Raw genomic sequence first — 22,988 nt, forward strand, 5'->3', positions numbered from 1 at the left:
TATTTTTGAGCCTTTTAATATACATTACAAATATTTTAGACCAATCACATTTTGTTGTGTGTAACATATTTACAAAACAAAAATATATTACAATAAATACGAACGAAACAGTGAGTTTGATCAACAAGAAACTCTGTCACAACCAGATATTTGAAACGAATGCAAAAACCTGTTGGCCTGCGTATGCTAAGGGTTTTGAGATAAACAGGGGCCTAGAGTTATACTGTATCCAGAAAAGAGATGGGTGAACCCAAAGTTAAGTTAGGTAAGATTCTTTCTCACTGCTAATTACGTAATGTTTAATGATGTTTTAAACTGTGGACATTGATGAATTATTCATGATTCAAACATGATTCAAAGCTAATATAGATCTATCATTTCAGAATGTATGTGACATTCACATAATATCCTTTTAATTATTATCATTATATACTGTAGTTCACACAATATCTACAATTGTGAATGAAGAAAAAAACGAGTCACAGCAACATGTCTCACATTCCAATTTTAAATAAGACAAGCACATACTGGATCAAATATTATTTTATGACACGTTAATAAATAACACCTAGTTTGTTATGGTTACCTTGAAGAGTTGACAGCTGTAGATTTTAAAAGAACATTTTTTGCGAGTTTCACTTTGTGAATAAAAATTGAAATTTTAAAAAAAGAACACTTTTAATGAAAAAAGAAAGTTCTATATAGAACATGAAGCATATTTTTCTTTTTTCTAATTTGGAACATAAAGCATTTTTAACATGCTGCTTTTCTAGTAAAGTTTGCCATAAGAAACTTAAAATAGAAACAAAAAATGATTGTCTTTGAAAAACAATTTTTGAAAGCTTTTCACAATGTTGAGTATGAACCTTTCAAAGTTAGCATGGAAATCTTGCTGCCCTTCTGCTTTGCACATGCATACTATGCGCACTGTGTGCACGCGCGCCAAAGAGACCTACTAAAATCACGGGATAACAGTGGCTTACCCTCAAAACCAGAAACAGCCCAACACTGAACTAAAACCAACCGGTCTGAATTCTGCAGCGGTTTCACTCTCGTTTTGCTTTCACAGATGTCTCTGTGGAAGGTGCTGTTCCTGGGGATCCCCAGCAACTTTGACAGCAGTAAACCCCACTGAAGGAATCCAAGGGGTCCAGTTTCACCTGCTGGGAGAGGAACATGGAAACCCTGACGAGCCACCTGCCCGGGTCTGCAGGTAGCACAGCTCTCCCCCTGTCGCTGGGCCTGACTGCTGCTCACGCTCAGTGTGCCTTCCCTCCTCTCGCCACAGCCACTCACACACCTGAAGGACTCTCAGTCCACACCAGATACCTGTCCCGATCACACGCGAATGCGCCAAACTGCTTCACAACAAGCTAAGAACATCTTCCTGGCTACGTGAAAGGAAGAGCATTAAGCCTGATGGCGATTTAGACACTTCTTTCAAATCCGGTTGTTGTTTCCGTGTTAAGACTTTTTTCACTGAGCAACCAGGTTTCTAAAGGGAAAGGAAGGTAGCAGCCCAACTTTCTGACCAGCAATAAAGATTTCTACCTCCTCGGAGTCCCTATTTTCTCTAACCAATATTTTCACTAATTTTTAGCTTATCCAGGAAGAGTTGGTGGTCAGCACTGGATTATAGTACCATCACTTCCCACAACTCAGGTTCTTTTGAATGTGTTAGTCCTCTTGACCAAGAAGTATACAGTGTTATTCTAAAAACCATAGTAAGTTTCCATTAAAAAATACTTGGTGGTTATATTCCTGGAGTCTAAAGCAGTTGCTCAGATTATATCTTTCCATAAAAATCTAATAACCATGAGTTAAAATCCATTATGTAATCCTATTACCATAACTTTGCTCATTAATCCTATCCCCAGAAAATGAGATGGGTTATGCTTTTGGTGGCCTCTATTTCCCATTTCCCCACAATATGCTAAGTGGGTTCCGCTGAGGGCAGGCTGGAACGTTATAACTGTGCAAGGTCATCTAACTGAAAGGTCCTGTCCTGCTTTGGACCTTTTATGGTGGGGACTTGAGAAAACAAACATCCACATTCCTTATTAATGAGGAATTAACTCACAAGTAATTGAACAGTTTAGTACTGGTATGCGTTCCCAGAGTTTTTGGTTCATCTTTGAAAACCTCAGAATTATGACACACACTAAGCATTTGCACAGGTCTGCAGCAGAGATGGAAAATTAATACAAGGGCTTTTGGCCTTGATTTTCAAATTCAGACCAGGCATCATTGAGCTCCATGAAAATCATCTTTGCATACTGTTCATAGGGTTGCCCAGTAGCCTACAGAAGAAAAGAAAACATACATTAGACACGAGAGACCAAGATTTTATTTATATTAAATTTGTACTGCTACAAGTGGTCTCTACATTATTAAAATGTTTTTCTATCAGGCCGTTTTTCTTCTTACAGCCCAGTCTACATGACCCTGATTACTATAGCCTCCCCAGAATGCCCTGCCCCTAGACATTCACTTATGGTAGTAGTAATAGGTCAATGAATAGATAACACAGAACTTATTAGGCTGCAAAAGATTCTTCTCTATCCTCCAGAAGTATTTGTCAAATGACAAAGATTTATGACAGCCTATCTCCAGTTGACTGTATTTCTAAACTCCCATTTTCCCATTTCTAAAAGCAGCTAAGTTCTTGCAGCCACTAAAAATTAGTCACTGATAAATCTTACACCTCTCTAAGAAAAGCTCCCATTCTGTTATTTGTAATATATAGTTTGATTTTTCCCCATCCACTTAATAAAATATAAGTGTTTGCTTAAACACCTGATTTTAGCCCACGGATTTTATTTTATCATATAAATTTCTTAATAACCAGCAAATAGAAAGTATGCTTTTTTAATATATGTTTATAAACTAATGAAATAAGGACCAAACAGGCCACACAGGAGGACAGGTTATGCTCACTTTATCTGGATGCACCACCAGCACAGCCTTCCTGTACACCTTCTTCACCTGCTCTGGCGTCACCAGGTCTGCCATGCCAACCGGCTTCCACTTGGTCTCCCCAGCCCAGAGCACAGTGTGCATCGTGGACAGAAGTGCTCTGATATTTCTCTCTTTGCCTTCAATCCACTCCAGAATCTGCAATGCATGGGAATTAAGAAATTCAGAAGGTCTCCATTGGGATTCTGCTCCAGGAACATCAAAGTACCTGAGGCCCCCTGCAAACTCCCAGCTGTTTCCTCTACCTGTAATGCTTTTCCACCTCCACTTCCTGCCTTCTCTTTCTGGTTGACTCTTCACCATCCTTCAAAAGCCTGCTCAGGAATTTCATATTGTTCCCCTTTGGGAGTCTGAATTCCTTCCTCTCTGTGCAACGCCAGAGTTCATTGTTTACTCCTGAAGTATGGACCCATTGAGACACATTATCATGTCTATTTTGGTCTCTATTATGTGATTCTGTACAGTATCTGGCACACAGACGCAAAAATAAATACGCCTTGGAAAAAAGAAAGAATTTTCTGGGCCATGCCCTTAAACATGTTTCTATCATAATATGTGCCACACTTGATTGTAATTGTCCATGTGTTTGTCCTTCCCTGCCATGAGGCCCAGCTGCCTGAGGAAAGGTACTCCTCCTTTTATAATGTCGTATCTCAGAAACCAAATAACTCTCCTGCCACAGAATAGAGCTCACAAAAGGTTTGTTAAATGAATTCACCCATTAAGTCACTCATTCATACTATTTGTAGTTTGGATCTTCATATTTTGAACAAATGATGTAATTAAGTTAATGGTTTTGTAACACTGCACGTGACTGAGGTCAGGACAGGAGCTCGGTGCGTGCTTATTGATGGATGGTTCAGTCAAGGTTAGTGATGGCTGCTCTCCCAAACAACTAAATACCTCTGTACTGACTACATAACCAAGCACGGTTTAAACGGCATACATGCCTTCTTTGATAGAAAACTGCCAGAGTTTGCCTAATGAATAAAAGTCACCAAATGGAACACCAAGATTGAGGAAGGAATATAAAACCTCTGTAATGTTACGTGAAGTGAAAAGCAAATGCAAACAAAGGATCTTTTATCATATACAAAATAGTATCAAAATATCTATACATCTTCAAAACCGTTTGAATCTATCCAGAAACATGTCATATTTCAAAATGACTGCCTGCCTGCATGAGCCCTGGTTCGGAAGAGGCTTTGACGCAGTGACAGATGAGACCCTCGTCTTCCAGTCTGCTCCAGTGGCAGCACGCTTAGGATTCGGTCACACAGCAATTGGACCACCCCCTCTGCAAAGGGCATTCCTATTCTCTCAACGTTTGCAAACTTGCCCACTACCTCACACAACTCACCGGCATGACCACACTTTTGTTTCCAAGCTAACCTGTCCACATAACATCCTCATATACGAAGTATCACCTGCTTCCTCATCTGCGAAAAACGAGGTGAGAGTACCTGGTTCACACACTTAAAAAAAATGGAGAAACATTCTTTTTCTCTAAGTCTATTCTTACCTAGACTTCCAGAATCAAAAACAGCTAAAAGCAAAACCGCTCTGGTTAAACGTGGAGGAAAGCAGCGAGGAGGCCAGGAATGAGCAAGGCCAATGGCTCCACACACCTTGTCACACAGGATAACAATACTGAGTCACGGGCTCCCTCACCTTCAATTTCTCAGGATCCATCTCCTTCGCCATTTCTTCTTTCCTCATCTCAGCTATTGTTCGAGGCCCCTTTTTGTCTTTGTGCGCATTGAAACCTTGACCAGAAAGTAGGTCTTCAAAGTCAGCTGCTTTTTGTTTCCCTTCTGCAATACAGTTTTTAAAAATCATTATAGTTTTCACTCTTAAACATAACTATAATACAATGTCTTAGAACACTTAGAGTCTTCAAGGTGCTTTCACATGCATTAATCCCCTGAATCCTCACATTTACCCTGTGGGTAGAGTAAGAGACTGCTACACCCACTTTATAAATGAGGAAAATAAAGTCTAGAGAACTTTAGAGATTTGTCCAGAATCACATACCATGTCCATGGCAAAGCTAGGACATGAGGCTAGATCGTTAGGCTAAATGCAATTCCATAATTGCATTTCCACAGCACTACCTATTTATAGATGAGGATACTCATGATTCTCCCCGACCCCCTGCCTCAGTCATACAACTGGTTAGCATCAGTGGCAGAACGAAGGTCTGGGTTTTGGTACTTGAAACCCACGCATGCCACTGCTTTCCTCCCTACACCCAGCTGACAGTTTTAGTCCTTCATAGTGGCCTTTTTCTCCAAGTCTGGCTGTGGTCTCAGTCTTGGGCTATTAGGAAAGGCAGCCTAGCATGGTGGTAAAGAGCAGAGACTCTGCAGACAGACCTCCCTGGGGTTGGAATTCCAGCTCTGCTACTTATTAGCTATGTTACCTTGGGGCAAGTTACTTATCTCCATGCCTCAGTGGCCTCATCTGTACAATGGGGACAGTGTTAATGACACTACTTACCTTACAGGTTTGTTATGAGAGTTGATATTAACATTTTAAAGTGTGTAGAACAGTACCTGGCTATTTAAATGTTTGTTAAATTAAAACAAACAGAACCACAACACAGCAGTCCATGCCAGCAGTGCCCATCAACCAAAGCTGGCATCTGAACTGAGACCCATTTGCCATCTCTACACTGTAAGGTGCACTATACACANGTTAATGACACTACTTACCTTACAGGTTTGTTATGAGAGTTGATATTAACATTTTAAAGCTAGAACAGTACTGTGTAGAACAGTACCTGGCTATTTAAATGTTTGTTAAATTAAAACAAACAGAACCACAACACAGCAGTCCATGCCAGCAGTGCCCATCAACCAAAGCTGGCATCTGAACTGAGACCCATTTGCCATCTCTACACTGTAAGGTGCACTACACACACTCACACAAGCACACACTGGGACTAGGGATTTCGTCTGTCTTCTTCGCTGCTGTGTCCCCAGGGTTTTCTACACTGAAGATGCTCCATAAATATTTGCTGACTGAAGACACTCACCCTATATCTACTCAAAATAAAGACAAAAAGAAGCCACAAGACTCACGGATTTGTCCTAGGAATATCCACTGCTAACCACAAATCATGATATTATACATTCCCAACAAAAGAATCCCTATCACATTAGCAGTGTGAAAAGGCACCCACGTCATGGCCGGTAGAGAGTGACAGTGAAGAGAGGGCTTTCTGGGGCCAAATTGCCTGGGTTCAAATCTTAGCTCTGTTACTTACAAGCTGTTTGAATTTAAGAAATTACTTTATCAGTCTCTGTCGCAGATGCCTCATCTACAACATAGGGTTAGTTTAGAAAAGTATATTAAACAACACATGAAAATTGTTTAGAATGGCACCGGATGTCAACCAAGTAAGCACGTACTCAATAAATGTTACTACTGCGAATGGAAAGTGGACTTTCCTTGGAGTCCGCGGTCTCCCCACGGACTCCACAGAGGGAGAGCCCTGTTTCCCATCATGCACCTACACATCCAATTCTTGGATATGGTCAGACCACCTGCAATGCAAAAATGTATCATACCGGGCCTTCTAACAAACTCAAATTTAACCATCCCTGCTATGCAAAATATGGTTTTTCTAAATATTTTTAAAGATTTAATTTATTTATTTTTAGAGAGGGAGGGAGAGGAACGTCAGTCGATTGCTTCTCATATGCCCCAACCAGGGACCTGGCCCACAGCCCAGGCATGTGCCCTGACAGGAAATTGAACCTGTGACCTTTCGGTTCACAAGTTAGCACTCAGTCTACAGAGCCACACCAGCCAGAGTGAGCAAAATGTGTTTTACATGTCAGGAATCCCATTCAGAAAGTAAAAATTAATAAAACTTCCGTATACATATGAAGGCCAAATCTGGGATACAACTACAGAATTAAAAATAAACCTTTTTATTTTATTTAAAAGATAATAATAAAAATAAAAAAGAACACCATCCAGATTATCCTCCAGCCTTACGCTATTGGCCCATTTTGTGTTCTTTTAACTTTCTGCTCAGAAGAGAGAAAAAACACATCACAGGAAACTCAATGGTCTCAGGAACATCCACCAACCAGAGCATAAGAAAGACTAAATGCCTAAAATACACACACTCTCATCAGGACCCAAGGGCACATGTGAACACAGTTCTTCAAAGGTTCCCAAGCCTTCTCTGCTACTCCCTCTTCAAAGGAACGACAGTGTCAAGGTCCATCCGCCCCTCCCCTCATCCACTCACTCTTCATTTAGTGCCGAGATGTGCCAAGCGCCATGCTATGTGCTAATGATAACATGGCAAAAACACACAGAGTCCCTGCCCTCCACCTGGTCTCGGTGTGGCGAGAAACACACAAGTGAGCCAACAGTCCCAAATGCTATGTGTTAAGAGCATGGTAAACGCAGGTACTCTAGGCACAGAGTTGGAGGCAGGGGTCGGTTGTGTCATCTCTACAATGACAAGACTGCCTCAGAAACCATCGGAGTTGTTTTCTGTCTCCTTCTACAGACATACGTCCATACAGGCAGCATGACAACAGAGGCCACCCCACATGGGGCTCCATACCATCACCCTTACCCAAATTGGTCGGTCCTTTCCCACGTTCATTCTGGGCCCCAGGCATGGCTGAGAAGCTCACGTTGTAGTTGGGCCGGTTTTGGGGAGAGGAGTGCGGCATGCTCGGCTGTGGCTTGGACTGTGTCTGCTGCCAGTTGTAGCCACCTCCCTGGGGCCACCCGCCACCCATAGGCTGCGGAGAAGCTTTCTGCGGGGAGCTGAGAGGTGGAAACCCCCCACCCAGTCCAGTTGGTGTGGTGGGTTTGCTGGCAAACGAAGAACTACCTATAGAAAAAAAGGGAGAAAGAAGGTAATGTTATTTTTGAGTAGCCTCTAATGTTTGTGTCCTGAGTTATTGTTTGCAGTAACTTTAGTGGAAATTGCCTTAGTGATTAATAGCACTATTAACCTTCCTAGTAGTTAAAAAACTGCAAGTACATATTTCCTTTAACCCTTGCAATGATATTTTTAAGTTTGTATTAACAGCTCCATCTTTTCTTTAGATGAACAAACTGCAGCTCAGAGCAGTTAAGTGATTTTCTTAAAGTCACACAGCCAGTAAGTGACAGAGCTGGGACTTGAATCCACATCTTTGACTCCAAACCAGAAGAACCCTGGCTCTTCCCCCGGTGCCATCCCTCCTTCCGTCCCGTCTCCTAAGCAGTTTCTATTTCTTCAATAGAGTAAAAACCACCAAATGATAATAGGAAATAAGATACAGTCACTCATTACACTTCGATGATCAGGTTTATCATTGTTTGTTTTAAGTACAAGAGTGCTTAATGCTCAAGAGTAAACAGGTGTGTTTTGAAATCTCACAAGTAGGTTTCAATCTCACACTACTTGCATTCATCTCGGGGAGCAGACGCAGCCAACACTGACAACTCTGAACACGGTTCACAGCCTTGGCTGCAACAGAGCCACTGGGGGGAGTTTGAAAACTCCCTATTTCCAAGCCACAGACATATAAATGCTGGAATCAAATTAATTTAATCAATTAAATCAAAGTAGCTATGGGAGGAACGAAGGCATGAATGTTTGTACTGGAACTGTTCAATGTGCAAATACCTTAAAGAGAAGAACCTGTCTTTTGTCTTTCCCAAACTGCAGCTATATAATTTGGAAGTGCAATTTTTACTGTGAAGCAACTACCAAGGAGTAAAAAATTCTAGCTTGTAGCCCTTGCTCATATTCCTGTCCACTGTGTGGCTTTAGGAGAGTCACTTAACTTTCCTAAGTTATGTGACTATAAAAAGTAGAGAAATTTATAAAACTAATTTTTCCAGCATTTGTATAACTCACTTCATTTCAAAAATGGCAAAGAACACTTGAACTCCCGCTAGTAGATTTGTTACAGTGATATGAAACTATTTTTGTTGTCTGACTATTAATGTTGTTGCCACACAGGGAACAGAAAGATACACATGGATAATACGGGAAGGCAAGGAAGAACACTGTGGTATTGGATGGAAGTCTAGACATGAATGCCCCATCATCTCATATCTCTATCTCCTAAAACGTACAGCAACGACCCCCAGCCCAGCACCAGTGAACACACTTAGTGTACAGATTTGAATTTCTAAATACCATTCCCCACAAAAGGAAGTGAGGATACTTTGGAGAATGACTGTTTCCAGGACTAGGGTATAAAAATTTTAACACAAATCTGAAACATCTTGTTGTACTAAAAAATTCTCAGAAGATGGACTTGTTCAGGGAGAAACTTGGTTCTTCTTCTTTATTGCCAATGCAGTAAAGAATTACCGACCAGCAAGTCTATTAGCTTGCATGCAGTGCTTTTTAGTGGTATGTTCTCAGGGAAGAGATTGGGCCTTGCCGAGGTGGGGGAGAAAGACAGAGGTTCAGGGCAGGACAAAGTAAGGGCAGCAAGGGCATCCAGTCCCTTGTCCTGAGGACTTACATAGTTGGTGGGGTGGGGTGAGGAAGTTACATGTTGAGTGGTGGGTAAAGGTGGTGCCAGTTTCCCTGGGGGGACAAACATACATATGTGTGGGGGTCTGTTAGCCAGAATTTTTATCTTGCTCCAGACTCCATTTGTTCATCTTGTCATAAAACAAGTATGTGACAGGAGATAGTTAATTAGAGTTGAGGCAGCTATCCAAAGTTATTTATGGCTCTTTCTGTTAGCACTAGGGACCCCCTTCTAAAACAGACAGTGACCAGAGGTAGGCAATTAATCAAAGTGGTTTTATGGGCTTCTTCTTTGGGCACTGTGGACCCCCCGCCTCTTCCCCGGTCTAGACCTTGGGATGAATACAGTTTCAAAGGCTTTCTTTTCCAGATAGTGGAAATGATACACAGAATTTCAAGGGCTCCACATGGCATTTCTTGTGATGCTGGAACACCTGGCAATATTATCGGACCAGGCTCAGGACTGCTGGGTTAGTGATTTCTCCCTCCTCCTCCTGCCTTAGTTGTCTCCCCCTATCCTGCCTAACAGAATCTAGTGAAACGGATGCAGAAGGCAGAACAAAGGGACTTTCACAAATCAAATCTGGGACAATAAGGACAGTAATGAGTGATAACCCACTGAGTCAAAAAAAATTCATCAGTCCATCTGATGTGAGGAAGAGGGAGGGAGGGAGAAAGAAAAGATTTTTCCTTACAGTGAAATGCTAATTAATAAATGTAGAAAGAAGGAAAGAATCAGAAAAACCACAGTTTTGCAAACATCGTAGTAATGACTACTTCAGGCAAGAAATATTAATGAATGCTAAAATCAGTGGGTAAAAGTCAGATGGAGAATAAAATATTCTCCAAAAGGTCTGTCTCAAATAGAAAAGTCTCAAATTATCTCCTCTAGGTTACTCATTAATTACAAAGAGAAATATATTAACTTTACAATGAAGGAAACTGGCAGACATCACCTTAAGCAAGTGATAAAAATTAACAAATTGAGACTTTCTTAACTGTCCTGTATCCCTCAAGTATCAGTTTCATAAATGGCAATGAAAGGTTGAAGAATGATTCCAGATTAATGGTGTCTAAAAGGACATGAGAACAAAATGCAAGATATAATGCTGGATTTTAAAAATGAACTTTCTATAAAGGTCACGCTTCAAAGAGGCCTTCCGTCACCACTTGAATCTATAATAACACCCCGTCCAGCCATCACCCACCTTATTGTTTTCATAGCCCTCTGCGCCGGGCTCTGAGCGCAGGCTTTAGCGCTAGAACCTCAGTACTGAAAGCTTATCACTTGGCCATGTCACTTTGCCTTTTGTGCCCAGTTGCTTCATCTACAAAAGGGGGATTACAACAGTCTCTACTTCAAGAGCTTATTGGAAGACAAAATAAATTTGTATGTGTAAAACACATAAAATAGCGCCTGGCACATGGTAAATCCCCTAATAAATAGTGTTATTAGATTATAAATTTATTCATTTATTATTTGTTTTCCTTTCTAGAATATAAGCTTTAGAAGACAGAAATTTTATTTTGGTTTTTTTTTGGTTGGTTGGTTTTTATTAGCACATTGAAAGTACTTACTAAATAGTTGTAAAATGAAGAAATGGACTTAAAATAATAACCCATCAATGAGGTTTTATTTATTTGAAGTAGAAACTCACCTGATGTTATTTTAAATGTTTCAGCTTACATAAAAATACAAAGAACAAAAATAATTTTTAGAGTTCTTCAAAGAAAAAAATTCTCAAACGTGTAAGGAAAGGTCAAGATTCCGACACAGTTACTGTGAAAAATGGTAGCACGCTCTCCTTCCCTGCACACAGTTTGGCTCTAAAGACTTCAGGCATTTTTGAGAACCTGAACTACCAACATGGCTAATTTAAACCATGGCGTCAGGGCTCACCCCCCACTATTTAACAACTCCGCACCACCCAGAGGAGGAAGGGAACAGGAGGAAGACAAGGCTTCAGAACACCCAATGAACTATTCCTCAAAAAATGTTTTCTTGGTGAAACAGTTTGAGAACATGGCAAACTTTGTCCCTTTTGGAAAACATCACTGTGACTACTCATTCTCAGATGTGTTTGCTGCAGTTGGAGTCCACTGAACCCAGTGATTCCCAAACCACTCACTCATGTGACACTTACTCTCTAACAAAAATTGACATGTGGTGAAAACACTGTACACAGAGTGAGTATGTGTGTGTGCAATTTCACAAACGGACCAGAGAGCACTGCAGTCGGTGACGAGAAGGGGGATGCCCACGTGAGGACCTCACGCGTAACATCGGAGGAGGGCCTGTGCACAGCCGGCCCCGTGTGGCTCAAGTCTCTCAGACCAGCCTCGTCTCTCAGCGTTTCCCTACACGTCCGTTACTTCTGCTGCGGCCAAACTCTGTTGTCAGATGCTTCTGGAAGTTCTAACTTTATTCATGTTACTAACCCCAAATTAGGCATTGGAGAAATAGATTAATAGGGGTACATTCCAACCCCTTATTTGAAGCCTGCTGTTTTTAATCAGTCGCAGGATTTAGAGTATATATAGCTTAAGACGATATAAGATTTTAGGTTCCAGCTTATTATAACACTAAAGATTCAGATTTGAGGTTTTGTAGCCATAAGTGAATATGTTAACCTGTTAGGTTTGTACCTAGTGCCCCAAGGTCAGCAAAAGGATCCAGAGTCTGGGGTTTGTTTTGATGGGTGGGAGTGCCATGCGCGGATCCCGTTGGGCTGGTGGCAGCTGACTTGCTTCCCATTCCAAAACCTCCTGAAAAGGAAACAAGATCAGTGAAAATGAGTCAGCTGCCCAAGGCTAAAGGCTGAAATTCAGAAACCCAAACGTACTGCTCATCTTGTCTCCAACTGCAAATGAGGACAGGCTTTGGACATACATTAGAAGTTCACTAGACCTCACTTTTCTGACGTAAGTGAAGAGCGGCTTGGGGCAGGGGCAGGGCACAAAGAAGGCACAGGCTGTTTCCTGGCCATACCTGTGAGCTACTGCCCAGGTTACCTCTCCTGTCACCTGACTTCATTCTTTCCATGGAATTTGCAGTCCAGCCTGCATCTGAATTCTGGCTCTGCTATTTCCTGGATGAGTGGCCCTGGGCACATTGTTTAACTTCTCTGAGTTCCATCATTTTCTTATTGGTTCAGTAAAGAAACAGGAACTGCTTCAGAAAGTTGCTGTGATGAGCACATTGTGTGCATGTGTGCGTCACCTGCACAGTGCAGGGGATGCGGTCACACACATGGCTCTCAACAAGTACCGTCTAGCCATGAGGAAGACAACTTACTTATCAGAGACAAACCCAGCCTTAACCCAAGTCCTTTGTTAAGAAGGAGGACCATCCACATTATATAGCATCTACTCTATGCTAGAAATCGTCATGTGATTTCACTTAAACTGTACAACTGTGTGAGACAAGAATTATGATCACCACTTCATAGAAAACAAAACTGAGATTCAAACTTTTAAAAAACATCCAAGAGCTTCTAAGTGGCACAGTTAGATATACATCCAGATCTGCCTAGTTCTAGTGTCAAAACATGTTCAGCAAATGAGACTGAGAAAAATAAAATAATGTATAATATATTACGTTATACCACTACCATGTCATCAAATGCAACAGGGATGTCCTACCAGAACATGTCTTTAGGAAAAATCAACACAAATTACATGGGTGGGCTATGATACTCTGTACTCACTTATCTTGGATGAATGGTCATGCTTTAACAACTGGCTAAGTGCGCATGGAAAAATACCCTGCTGACCTTTACCTGGTTTAGCATGCCAGTCCCAACCTCCTGAAACATCTGGCTGAATGTTCACAGCAGGTGTACTCGAAGCTAAAAATTAGGAGAAACAAAGAATCAAAACAAGACAGCTCAGAGCCCACTTTTCGAAGTTCACATAGCTATTCCTTCCATGACATTTAGCTAAGGAGAATCAGCTGTATAAGAATAATATACATTGGCACTAAGTTTTTTCTGAATCTATAAAATGCAAGTAATAAACAGGATGTCATAAGAAAGAATTTCTAAAGCGCCTCTAAGTTCTGTCCATAAAGTCAGTGAGTAAAATACTGAGCAAATACTTAACATTAAAGGTAGAATTTGAAACATACACGTATTCATCACCACCACCACCCAAAGAATCATCAATTCACCAAGATTAGCATTACCAAGCCTTATATTTGTTTTGTTTGCTTAGTACAAACCAAGACATCTTGATCTTCCTACCATTAAGTTTAAAAAGAACATGCTATTATGAGTAATAATAGTTCTTTCTATTCTTATTCCACAGTAATTCCTGAAACCTGAGGTGTAAATTAGACCTTTTTTTTCTAACGTTTGCTGTCTGACTTTCTTTATACTCAGACTTTACTTGGATATCTAACTAGGATGAACTCAGAAGTTCAATGTTATAACTAATCAAACCCCAAATCATTATGACTACTTACCATATGCAAGGCACCCTGCCAGGGAACAGAGAACTAAAAGACATATTGCCTGTTTTCAACAAACTTAAAATCTGTTGGAGAGGGGGACATACAAATTAAAAGGTAATTACCTAATACTTGTATTCTCTCTGCCCTTTATTACAGTTATTTTTTCTCCTTCTAACACTATGCCCCAAAGTGCTTATCCTTTTTAGAGTAAATGTTCACTAAGTATTTGTAGAGCAGAAAGGTCATATTCCTTGATTTTAACAAAAGATGGTGGTGCTTTGTGGAAATCTGAGGAAAATGACTCCAGGTTTCCCCTTGCATAGCTGGATACAGAACGGGAACAGGCACCTTTTGCCGAGGTAGGGAATGCTGGAGGTGGGCAATTCTGACCTCCCAGTCTGACATCTGGGTCTCACATATATGTTATCCTATATGAAGAATATGCAACGGACCCACTAACAGTGGGGTGGTCACTGACTTCCAAGCAAGGATGGTGGAAAATTCTTTTCACTCACTGGCAAGACACAGGCCAAAATGAGAAGTGTGGCTCCCAAAGAGGTGCTAACTGGCCTACACTGGGTAAGGACCAGGCTCTAACCAGCTCATAAGACACAGAGAACCAGACCCGGAACTGCCAGGCTGAAGTACGAACATCCACGTCCATGGGGCATGAAAGGTGGTTCTCTTACAGAAACAATAAATTCAAAGTATTAAAATCAGGAAAATAGCCCTGGCTGTTGTGACTCAGTGGACTGAGCACTGGCCTGCAAACCAAAGGGTGTATGGTTTGATTTCTGGTCAGGGTGCATGCCTGGGTTGCAGGCCAGGTCTCTAGTTGGGGGTGTATGAAAGGCAACTGATCAGTATTTCTCTCCTCTCTTTCCCCCTCTTTAAAAATAAATTTTAAAAGTCTTTTTTGAAAAAAACAGGAAAATATACAACCTCATTAATTCTATCATTATGCATCCAAGAGGCTTAAGTAGAAAAAAATGAGTTAATTAATTTTATATTTACATATCAGAAAGATAGATAGATAGCACCTATTGTGTGCCAGTAATTCTTCCAAGCACGAGGGCAGCCTTAACCAACAAAACAAACAAATGCCTGCCTTGCTGGAAGAGAGAGACAGCAAAAAATAAACATACCACATAAGTAAACTATTAAATATATTGAAGTTGATAACTGACATGGAAAGGAAAATGGAGAGTAGGGGCAGGGGGATAAATTGTGATGTGAAATGGAGTGGTCAGAGCAGACCCCGCTGAGAAGGTGACAGGTGGGCAAAGGTCAAAACGGATCGGCCAGAGCAACAGCAAGTGGGCCAGCAGGGCCGGGATGGAGGGAACAAGAGGGAGAGAACGGGAAACGAGGTCACTGGGGTTCCAGGGCACATAGGGCCTACGTGGGCCACTTTGAGGCCTTTGGCTCCCACGCTGAGTGAAATCGGGAGCTCTTTTGAGTAGAACACTGATGTGACTTACATTTTAAGTAAGTGAGCAAACCAACAGATTCAACCTCTACCCCTGCATCTTTCTCTCCGGGTGAAACAACTTCCAGTCAGGAGATTCTCTTAGGTAGGCACCACTCAAGGGTGAGAGGAGCATTTCTTGTATGTTATCCTGTGGACCTTCCTCAAATCATTTGATATATAAGACTAACTGGAAATTACCTATAAAGGTTATTCTGAAATTGATTTATATTTTTAGTCAAGTTACAGTTTGACCAATGTTGTGGAACTCATCTTCCTTTTGCATTTGCAAAACTTCCACGAGGTCAAGCTGATGAGTGGGTGGCAGACTGCAGACAAGCTCAGGGTGCCTTCAACAACATGTCACTCTCCAGGTTGAGGCCAGAAAAGTTCAATAGTCTTCAACGTCAAGAATGGGACACAATTCTCTAGCTCAGAGCCATTTGTCCTTCACTGAAGGGCTCTAGTTTAAATCTGTTACCTACGTGATATCCTATTACTTACAAATGGATGTGACTGCTATTCTTTCCACACAAGCTAAAGTCTCTAACATAAAACTAAAATGTGGGCTGCATATGTAATTTAAAATTTCATAGTTGTCACATTAAAAATGGTACAAATTTAGGCATCAGTAAAATTAATTTTAGGAATGTATTTTATTTAGTTCAATGTATTCAAAATATTAACAAGTGACCAATATAAAAATAGTAATGAGATATTTTATATTCTTTGTACCAAGTGGCCACTTCCTATTAGACAGGATAGCTCTAATTCATCAAGGTGTTGTATTCCTTTTTTTTAAGGGGTTATTTATTTATTTTCAGAGACAGGGAAAGAGAGGGAGAGAAACATCGATCAGTTACCTTCCACACGTCCCCAACCAAGTCCTCAACCCAGGCATGTTCCCTGACCAGTAACCCAACCCTTGACCCTTCGGTTCACAAGCCTGTGCTCAGTCCACTAAGCCACACACAGCATGGCATGGTTTTGTATTCTAAAGTTTGTTCTGTAGAGCACTAATTTTGTGAAATGCTCGTATCACATTTTATTAACTGGACTCATATTTTTTACATTCCAAAGATTTCCCCAACTAGGATATATCTTCTAATCAACTAAAAGTGACAGCATTTTTTCTTCCTTATCAGTACTTAAAAAAAAAGAAACATCCTATAACCAATGGTGTCTTAATTCTGTGTATGTAGCTCTAATACAAAAAAAAGAATTCCACAGTCAAATAAGGTTTAGAAAAGCTGAGTAAAACAAAGTTAAGCAGATTTGTTTATGGTCTGGACAGACCTTTTAATATGTTAGTATGAAATGTTAATTTCCAAAAGACAGAGATACCTTATATAACTTCTCCCCCACCCCACCCAAAGCACCTACAGGATGCTTTTAAATCTAAGTAGCTACTGATAACTTGTGGAAATCTATGTTCCACTGAACACAATGTAAAATCTTCTCACCATGCACTGTAGGTGAAGGACTTCTTGTAGGCTGAAGAAAAGGGTCACTGGAAGCACTGGATGTGTTCAGAAAAGAACCCAGCAGATCCTGACCCGATGGTTTAGAAGGTGCTCCAAATGGGTCAAAGGCGGTACCTAGCAAACAAAGGGAAAACAGACTTCTTTGTCCTATGAGTTCATTCATTCACTAAATATGGAAGAGTTGTCACTATTGCCAGGCCCTAGCCCAAATACCTGAAAAATTAGGATTATTCTGCCTCCTGGGCCCATCTTACCCTTAAATTTCCTCCAGGGCTAACAAGTTTGTGAATGAACTAAGAAGGCCAGAACTAAGTGAGCTTCTGAGGTTTCCAGCAACAATGCAATAACACTAGCGTTGTATCATTCTGTAGGTTACATTGCCTTACATAAAGAATACCTCAGAAGTGGTATTATGTTCATTCTACAGTGAAACTGAGGTTTAGAAAGACAAGTTGCTTGCCCAACATCAAGTAAATAATATGGCTGAAATTCATGCTCAAGTCTTCTGACTCCAAATTCTAGGAACTTCTCAAAGGCACCTCATATTTCTCAAGGTGTAAAATGAATGTGAAGAAAACCACATAGAGTAACACGCATGTAATTGCCCTTTAATATCTCATTACTGGGCAAGGAACAAAACTCCTTCAGCTCTTTACAGTGAGATGGCACTTCCTACTAAGTAATCAACTAATGAGCTGATTGCCTCCTGTAGAGGGACTGACCTATTTAGGAATAGACAACTAGAATCAAAGAAGTTAACAAATAAACCCCACTCTCAAAGCCCAGGTAGGACATATGGTTTAATGCATTCTCTGCAACTTCATTGCCACAGTGCTCTCCTACACTCCACGGGGCAATGAATTAGCCTCGTGCAGCACCAGTAAATCAACTACCTGCCAGGCGCTTTGCTACACAAAGTTTATCGCTTATCATTTAGAACTCACACAATTTTATCCCTTCTATCAGATGAGAACCCTGAGATTTACAGAGTATAAGAGGATACTACATTTAAGTTTGATGCCAACTAGTGGAGGAAGCTAAAAATCTTCTAATGCTTGGTACACTTAACATATCAACTTATGTCAAATTAGAGGCATTCTCCAATAATTAAAAGTGAACTTTCTAATACAAAAAGTTAAGAGCTCAAAACTTAGTCTTTAATGCTGATAGGTAAATATTACCCCCTTTTACAACCAAGAAGATTAAAGTTTTATCAATAATCCTACACAGATAGTTAAGTGTTGATCCTGGGATTCAAACCCAGGTCTTTAATTCTGGACTGTGTTCTCTCTACCGCATTTTTCACACTATAAGACGCAGCCCCCCCCCCCAAATTTGGGAGGAAATGGGGTTGCATTTTATAGTCTGAAAGTAGCTTACCTGGCCCACTGTGTGAGGGGCAGGGGAAGCAGTGGAGCGGGGTCACAGGTTATTAAGTATTTTACCATATTTTTTGCTTCAAAACTTTTTTCCCCATTTCTCTCCTCTAAAACCTAGGTACATCTTATGGTCCTAAAAATACGGTACCTTCTCTTAGGGGAAGAATTTGAGAGGAGAGTTCTAGATCTGGGTCTGCCACCTACCAGCTATGCATCCTTGGACAAGTCAATCAATATACCGAGGCCTCAATTTTATTGTCTGTAACCTGAGGCACAGATTCATCTACTGTCTCAGAGGGTCCTTCCAGTTCTGACACTGGGACAGAACTACGTGCACAGAATTATCACGGATTAAATCATCCAAAGTCACTCGGGGTGCATGGTCTTAACAGGTGACCAGAGAGTGCCATGCTATCTTGGATCCTGGGGATTTTTAATTTCATGATAGAGTTTTCATTCACTTTGGTGAGTAAGAACTAAATGGAAGGAGGTGAGGAAGAGCAGATATCCTGGGATCCAGGGCCCCTCGCATCCTGGCTCCACCAGCAACAGGTAGCAGCTTGAGCCCCAGCACCTACATTCAAGGATGCTGAGGCTCACTCTTACAAAGAAGGCCTCCCGTTGAGCTACCATGAACCAGCGCCAGCCAAGGCCTTCTGAGCAGTGAAGAATAAGCTTGGGGAAAAAAGTTCCCAGAGGCCAACATATACCTGGACTATTGAGACAATTTTCTTTCTTCTTTCTAATGTGATGCTATCCTGGTAACGAGAAGCAACTGATTGTTAGATGCTCTAATAGGCTTTTGTTTACTCAGCAACACTGTCTTGCAAATATCAAAAAACTGTGGATGTCCAGCCACAGGAAGGGCTGAGTCCCCAGCAAGATGAAGCTCACTGAGTCACAGGTGGCTCCAACTCCTCACCTGGCACCAACAGCTCTGCTACGGCCAGCAGTGCTGCTAGAATGGGTCCCTTAAATACATCCTGATGTAACCAAGTACTTCTCTGCATAGCCAAGGCGTATTCAGAAAACTACAATTCCAGGAAGGCGTTACAGGAAAAAGCAAGGGAAAGCCTGGAGTCAAATAGCCTACTTTTGGACACTGGCCCCATCAACTTCTAACTGCATGAACAGTATGCTACCAATTTGACTCTAAGCCTCTATTTCCTCAACTATGAAGTGGGGATAATAATTGCACCAATTTAATGGGGTATTATAAAAACTGAATAAATGTTTGGCATTAAATTCCATGTTTGGCAAATAGTCAATACCCCACAAATATCAGATGTCATTTTTAATAATTATTCATCAGTCTACAACTCAAGCTCAGATACCAAAGCCCTGAAAAAAAAATTAAAGTAAGTACAAGAAGCTCAAATATTCACTCTTACTCTGTCCTACATTCTACTTTGTCTTGTATTCCCCATTTAAATAAAAATATAGACTTCTGAGGGACTTTCAGTGAGACCAGAAATTTCTAGCTTATTAAGAAGGGTCAATTCTACCTGCTTGGCCCAAAGGTTATATTTCAAAACTGCGAAGTCTAGAGCAGGAAAAATTACCTTCCCCCACCCTCAGAGTTGGAGATGCAGAGGTGGAAGCGGCAGACCGGCGTGGTGTTGACTGGGCAGATGCGGGTCCACTTGGATGAAATGCATCTTCCACCCCAGCCTGTCCGGCCTGGGCAGGGCTGGCCGCACCTGCACCCCCAAACAGGTCACTGAGCAGATCAGAATTGGTGGGAGGAGCCACTGGTGCGGAGAAGTTCTGACTCACTGTAGACCCTTCTAGGCCCAGAAGGTCCACATCCTCGGGGGGTGGAGGGGCAGCTGGCTCCTGCTGCCTTTTGCTGGGCTTCTTGGTTCCATGATGTCTGTCATCGGTGCCACTGCCGTGTGGACTGGAAAGGGTCAGAAGTTCATCATCCGATTGCTCACTTTCCTGATTCACCAGGGCAGCATGGTCTTCCTCACAGAATGATTTCTCTGATTTCTGATCTAAGAAAGGCCAGGATGCCAATAAATGTTAGCTACTGGCCACAGCATAGTTTTTTAAATTATGTGTGTATAGGTCAACACACACACACACACACACACACACACTCCAGAAAGACAGAAGCAGTCCTGAGCAAACAATGCTCTCGGACCCTTTCCCATGGGAAACTTGATGTATTTCACTTTGCATTAGATCAGCATTTGTTAAACATCTGAGAGTCACTACAGCATAAGGGTAAAGAGCAGAAAACCTGGAGCCAGATAACCTGGGTTTGAATCCCAGCTCCACCACCTACTGGCTCCACGGCACTGAGAAAGTGACTGTACTCTCGGTGCCCTAGTCTCCTCCCCCTCAAAACAGGGGTAATGAACATGACCTAACCTAACTCACATGGCTGCTGTGAGAATTACAGGAGATGGTACACAGGGAATGTTCAGATAAAGAGTAAGAAGTAAAGTATTTATGTCTTTTTATTAATAATGATAATTATTATTACTGTGGTTATCTTCCAGGCACAATGCTAGGTGCTTTAGAAAACCATTATTTCCTATTCCTTTGCTGACTCCTCTCATGTTTTACTTTTCTGTGTGGCCTGTAGCCAAAAACAAGGCTTTCTCCCACAGTCTGGAACTGAAGCGAACCATACACCTAGTAAGTAACTAGAGGGAATGGCTCTGCTTAGGATGGTCCTTACACCAAACTGAAAGGCGGTACTTTCAGCATAAAATAGGGAGCAGGAAAGAGGCATCTTCTGAGAAGGAACAGAGATGCTGCCTTTCCAGGCCCTCCTTGGGACAGCCCCTCCCATGGAACTTTATTATTTAATGTCAGATAGACCCACATCCCTGACCCCAGTTCTGAAATGAAAAAAGCTATGGGAAGGTAAAGGTTCTCCTAAGTTTGGTGCAAACCAAGGAGGCAGAGTAATCTGACCAGAGCTGATGTGAAAATACTTACGGTCTCCAAGACTTTCGCTCGTGGTCATCACTTACATGTTTCACTGCAGAGATGTTCACATGTCTGAGTACAGGCTGTTGGACATGCCCTTGGGGATGCCACCTGACACACAGTCTGTCCTGCGTCACCTTTCCAAACCCCCCAAATTCTGCACTCCTAAACACAACTGGCTCAGTGAAGTGAGGATAAGAAACTGTGCATCTGCACTAAAACCTATGTCAGAATCACTTACTAAAATCACAGTAAGAGATAAACCTGAAGTTTTATGGAAAGCCCTGTGTGGAAAAGACAAGATGTAGAGGGAACCAAGAGGGAGCTGGGACATCTACCTGCTATCTAGATTTTCCAAGTTTCCCATTTTTAAAAATGTTATTGGTCCTATTTCTGAATGTAGGCCTTTCAGTTCAAAGGAATTCTATGACCAATTTCTTTCACCAACACAGGAAATTCTGTGTAGGCTATGGGAATACTGTCTTATGTCCACACAGCTGTGGAAGGTCCTTCAAGAAAATGGTAAGCAGACCATTGCCAAAGCCAGTGTCCTATCTCTTTCACAGAGGATTTCTTTACTCTTGAATTCTACATTGAACCCTGCAGTTAACTTCAGCAAACTCTGAAGCAAGGATTGAGACAGCATAGGGACTTGGGCCTGGGGCCAAAGGAACACCAGATAAAATAACTGCAGGAATGCAACCATCCCTCCATTTCCAGATGTGGAAACTACCGTTTCGCATTCACAATTAAGGTTTCCCTGCAATACAGCCTTCCTAGGGCAGCAGTGATGAGCCTCACGGCCATCTTGCCCTCACAGTGCAGGCACAAAGATTATTGCTAAGCAACTCAAAGGACAGAGGAAGTGGTCCAGGCCTAACCCAGAAAAAATCCATGTCTTGCCCAACTTTGAATCATCCCTGCTTTATCCGCAGCCTATTAAAAACAACCCAACATGGACAACAACTGAGAAGGGTGGAAATGGGAGGGGGGGAGCATGGGGGGTGGGATGGGATGGGAGTAATAGACAGAATACTGTACTTGAAAAATAACTAAATAAATTTAATAAATAATTAAATAGTTTAAAAAACAACCCAGCAAAGCCATCAGGGAGCGAGTCAGGAACCCTGTCCTTGCATGCTATCTCCCTCACACTTGCTACAAGTCCAATAAGATTTGTCTGGAAATATCTTGGGTGGTTCTTTCTGATTTCCAACTTGAGAAACTCACAGCCCCAATCCTTGGTGACAGGATGGCAGGTGGGTATCCATTAGAATGCCAATGCCAGTCTACCGATGGCAGCAATTGGAAGTATTATGTTAGAAAGATTCTGAAACACCACCAGGTTCAGCAGAAAAGGACCCTGAGATGGAGCCTGATTTCGGCCACCGCTGTTAAAGCGAACAGCAGGGGCCCAGGATGGTGTTCACCTTCTCTGCGGCAAGGGAAGCTCAGCTCTGCCAGATTTTACATTTTTAGAATATTTAGCTGAGGGCAAGAGACAGAGTTCATTTGTGTGTCGTCAGTGTAAAGGGAGATCCTGGTAAATATCATGCTTATTTGTAAACTCAGGGAAAATGTGATCTAAACTATACCCCGCAGAGAGAAACGGCAGCATTCCGCGTAAAGAAGCCTCCGCATTAGGCTAGTGGCAGTTATGGACGGGAAAGCAGGCGGCTGCTTCATTTGAAAAAGGAATGAGCCAAGACAGTGACAAATAAGGGGGAACGTGCTGACTTCCAAGTGCTGCTTTACTTTAGGCTGCTTCGAGAACCAA

The 22,988-nt window shown here is 41.7% G+C and overlaps 1 protein-coding gene across 7 annotated transcripts in view; it reads right to left on the reverse strand.

Annotated features, from left to right (window-relative positions):
• The window catches only part of DNAJC6 (DnaJ heat shock protein family (Hsp40) member C6), a 157,578-nt gene continuing 134,590 nt past the window's right edge, over positions 1-22,988 (reverse strand). For 4 of the 7 annotated variants that reach the window (XM_037043259.1, XM_037043287.1, XM_037043278.1 and 1 more), the window contains 8 exons: positions 19,831-20,265; positions 16,869-17,003; positions 13,267-13,335; positions 12,119-12,253; positions 7,577-7,840; positions 4,648-4,790; positions 2,938-3,114; positions 2,199-2,300 (listed from right to left, as the gene is read on the reverse strand). In XM_037043259.1, the coding sequence (XP_036899154.1) occupies positions 2,199-2,300; positions 2,938-3,114; positions 4,648-4,790; positions 7,577-7,840; positions 12,119-12,253; positions 13,267-13,335; positions 16,869-17,003; positions 19,831-20,265 (1,460 nt within the window). Of the gene's footprint in view, positions 2,301-2,937; positions 3,115-4,647; positions 4,791-7,576; positions 7,841-12,118; positions 12,254-13,266; positions 13,336-16,868; positions 17,004-19,830; positions 20,266-22,988 lie in introns of all 7 variants that reach the window. The other 3 variants (XM_037043268.1, XM_037043251.1, XM_037043242.1) reach the window with 2 other exon arrangements.

Source organism: Sturnira hondurensis, unplaced genomic scaffold (assembly GCF_014824575.4).
Source record: "Sturnira hondurensis isolate 20B ecotype Veracruz unplaced genomic scaffold, ASM1482457v3 Scaffold0000648, whole genome shotgun sequence".
In the NCBI taxonomy this organism is placed as follows: Eukaryota; Metazoa; Chordata; class Mammalia; order Chiroptera; family Phyllostomidae; genus Sturnira; species Sturnira hondurensis.